Source organism: Elephantulus edwardii, unplaced genomic scaffold, assembly GCF_000299155.1.
Source record: "Elephantulus edwardii isolate Elephantulus edwardi_28Jun2011 unplaced genomic scaffold, EleEdw1.0 scaffold00002, whole genome shotgun sequence".
In the NCBI taxonomy this organism is placed as follows: Eukaryota; Metazoa; Chordata; class Mammalia; order Macroscelidea; family Macroscelididae; genus Elephantulus; species Elephantulus edwardii.
In genome coordinates this window covers 27,936,526-27,940,079 of record NW_006399752.1, presented here as the reverse complement: position 1 = coordinate 27,940,079, position 3,554 = coordinate 27,936,526, and the positions used below count along the sequence as shown (strand labels likewise).

The following is a 3,554-nucleotide window of genomic DNA, read 5'->3' as shown; positions in this document are numbered from 1 at the left end:
GGTCTGCGGCTCAGGGCACCAGTTAGAGATGGTGTTGCCCTAACCGGCTGTGGCAGTCACATCCTGACCATGTCTCTGCCTGGCTTCCCAAGCACAGCCTGGCTGTTAACTCAGGCCTTCTCACCAACTCCGGGTGCCAGTGCCCCCCCCCGTGTTCCTGAGGGTCAGTTACCGTGGTTTGCTAATTACTAAGGAGAAACTACTAAGGTTGGATTTTACAAACAAAAACTACAACTTAAGGTATTTAATAGTGTTTTATCCCTTCAGTACAATCTTAAAAGTTTTCTGCTTGCATAATTTCCTTACACACATAAAAATATGCCCCACCCCACTCTCAGTGTCGAGGGAAGGAGTACAAACATTGTTTAATTAAAAAACTTTTACAAAAGTACGCCTTTACTCAGAACCATCAGTGACCCAGCATCGACAGGACCCCACTATGGGCGGAGTGGCCCCTGCACCAGCAGCACATCAAAGCCGAGAACTGCTGTTCGCTGCCTCCTGCTTCTCCCCAGGCACCCCCGTCATCTTTCTGGTGTGTCTCCTGGGTCTCAAAGGGCTGCATTTCACACTCCTTATTGAAAATAACAAAAGCTGCCTCAATTCCATTACTTTCGGGGAGTCAACAACGACAGCCCCCCCTGGAAAAACCAGGTGGCTGAGTGGGGACAGGCCCACAATGCACCGGAGTGGGCCTGAGCCCTAACATGGTCAGCTGGCCATGACGGCAGCTGCAGAGATCTGGAATATCGTTTTCCGACACCGTAAACGCTGAGGTGGGGGCACACACACATTCGCACGCCAAGCGCCCGAGGAGACACGGGGACACAAAGTGCAGACACGGAACCATCCCAGAGACGGGGCTTTAGTACTCCCACTCGTCCGACTTGAGGTCCAGGTAGCTGAGGATGTTCTGGGCCAGCTTCACGGCCTGCTTGCGGGCGGCCTTGCAGCGTTCCTCGCCCTGCGCGTCCACCGCGTCCAGGGCCAGCAGCTGCTTGGTGAGCAGCTCCTCCAGGCGGATGTAGTTCTTATCTGAGCGCTTGCCGTCGAAGGACAGCACCTCGCCCTGGATCTCGGCCAGGTGGCCCAGCACCCGCCACACGGCCCGGTGGGACGGGTGCTCCTTGCAGGCCAGCTGCTTCCGCTTCTCCAGGGCCTCCTTCAGGTCGATGAAGGTCATGAGCGTCTGCACCTCGATGACGGCCCTGCGCCGGGCCTCCCGGATGCAGGGGTTCTTCTCCACGCTCACCTCGTCCAGCTGCCCAATCAGGCCCTGCAGCTCTGTCTTGCAGCTCAGGTAGAGCTCCGGGGGGTTGGGCGCCTGCAGGAGCTCAGTCTTGACCACTTTCATTCGCCTGAGGACCTTCTCGATCTGCAGGATGGAGTGGTTCTGACCCAGGTCGAAGGCGTGCGTGGTGTCCGCCTCCTCCTCCAGGTCCAGGTACTTGAGGAGCTTGTTGATGTCCTCCACCACCTCCCGGCGGTAGTTGCGGATCTCCGTGCGACCACACACGTCCAGGGCGTCTAGGTCGGCCAGCATGCCTGAGAGCACGCAGGACAGGTGCCGGCAGGTCTCACTGCAGCTCACGCCCATGAGGAGAGCGATGAGGGTGCCCCTGGCCTTGTTCACCTCGCACATCACGGCGTTGATCTTGGCCACAGAGGGATGCGTGTCCTCAGACAGCGGCAGGGACGGCTGCTGCTTCATGCAGTCTTCAATGACCTCCTGGACCGCACAGATCCTGGTCAAGGTGTGGTAGCGGGCTTTGCGCAGGGACACCTTCCCGCCGGTCTTGACGTGGGTCAGCCGCAGGATGATATCCTGGATGGCTTCCTCGAACTCCTGGGTGACGGCGCTGCCGCCGCTGTGGAAAGGCACGAGGTTGGCCTCCACCAGGGTCTGCGCCTCCTTGAAGATGGCCTGGATCTCTAGGCGGCGCGGGTGGTGTGCGTTCTGCTCCAGCTCCTTGAGGAGACGCTCGGTCTCTTGGGCCGCCCGCTTCCTGGCCTGCTGGACATCGCCCCTCCCCTCAGTGTCCACGGAGTCAATCTCAAAGAGCTGCTTGGTGAGGATGCGCTCCAGCCTCTTGTAGCCCTTGTCATCCGGGAGGCCGCTGAAGCAGGTCACCTGCGGCTCTAGGGCCTTCACCTCTTTCTGGATTTCCTGAAGCCGGCTGATGGCAGGGTGCTGGTTCCCCATATCCATGCTGTGGAGGGGTTCCTCTTCACAAGCTCTGGAGGGTGACAAGAACGACAACTTACTACAGCGGAAGGAATCATGTGCTAGTAAGAGACACGCCTGGGGAGGGGGCAGGGCCACGTGGGGACAGCAGGGGGACCCAGCAGCTTCCTCCCTCAGCAGGGCAGTGGTCCCTGCAGGCTGGAAGCGGGGCGGGGGTGGTGTCTCCCCATAAAATGGACGGCAGCCAACTGAACCAGCAGCAGGCCTGGCATAAATTTTGCAGGCTTCAGACTGGACAGTGTGGGCACCTGTGGGTGGAGCTTCACACCACCTCTCGAACGGCACTGACCCTCAAGCCGACACACAGACATCTAAGTACACAGCTGCTTCCTCAAAGAGGACCTGAGCCCTCTACAAGCTCCGGAGAGCCCGTAACCTTGAGACCTGGTTCCTACACCCCATGTCTTTCTACGTTTGACCAGGACACAGGGCTCCAGCAGTCCTTCACCTAGTCCTGAGAGGTCACATCCCGCCTGGCCGTGGAGGGGCCGCGGGGAGCCTCGGGGGTCCTGTCTGGGGACACCACCTTGGACTTTAGAGCGATGGCACCCCCGATTCACCCCTCCGGGCAGGGCATTATGGTCCCTGGGGTTCTCAAGGTTGCGGTTAGTACTGGAGCAGGCCACCCTCTCCTCTCCCACCCCATCCCCGCCCTGCATCCTCAGGGCTGACCCCCGCCCCATCCCCTCCGTGCTCCTCTCCGGGGGTGACCCAGGGTCCCACCACCGACTCTGTGTTGAGAAGCCCCGACCCCCACTGCTCCCTCCATCAACATTACTGGATTCCCGCCCCGGAGGGAAGGGTGGCGCTGACCCCCGGGTTTCCGAGGCTGCAGCCTTCCATCTGGAGGGACGCAAACTCGCCACCTCGCTCCAGACCGGGAAAGGGCAGGCGGGTTGGCACCCACTGCCCGCTCGGTGCGCAGCTGAGCCCCGAACACCGCGCCCCCGGGGCTCCACCTCCTCCACGAAAGCAGCCCTGCACCTCTGAGCCTGCGGAGCCACGGGTGGGCTTGAACCGCCGACCTCCCGGCCAGCAGCCCCGGGCTTCCAACACCGAGTGACCACCCCACACCCCGCAAAGCGCGACTCAACTGTGAGCAATCCATGCTCTCTCCCGGGGCCAGCTCGGCCGCCTCCGCCTCGCAGCCCGCCGGCCCTGCACCCGCAGGCGTCCGGGCGATGGAAGGGCGGCCCTTCACCGGGAGAGGCGCCCGCGCCGCGCCCCGAGCTGCAACCCTCTCGCCCCTCCCGGCTAGGTCTCGACCGGGCGGCCGGTGCGGGGTGTCGCGCCCGGCTGCCCCGACGCG

General features: G+C 61.8%; 1 protein-coding gene across 1 annotated transcript; it reads right to left on the bottom strand.

The window, feature by feature from the left end:
* Positions 1–865: 865 nt before the first annotated feature.
* BAG5 (BCL2-associated athanogene 5) lies at positions 866–2,209 on the bottom strand. The gene has a single exon (XM_006879051.1). It carries the CDS (start codon positions 2,207–2,209, stop codon positions 866–868), a length of 1,344 nt encoding a protein of 447 aa, XP_006879113.1.
* Between the last annotated feature and the right edge of the window lie 1,345 nt (positions 2,210–3,554).

Excerpts from the sequence above, each read along its gene's own strand:
- BAG5 (XM_006879051.1), bottom strand. The coding sequence starts at position 2,209 with ATGGATATGGGGAACCAGCACCCTGCCATCAGCCGGCTTCAGGAAATC.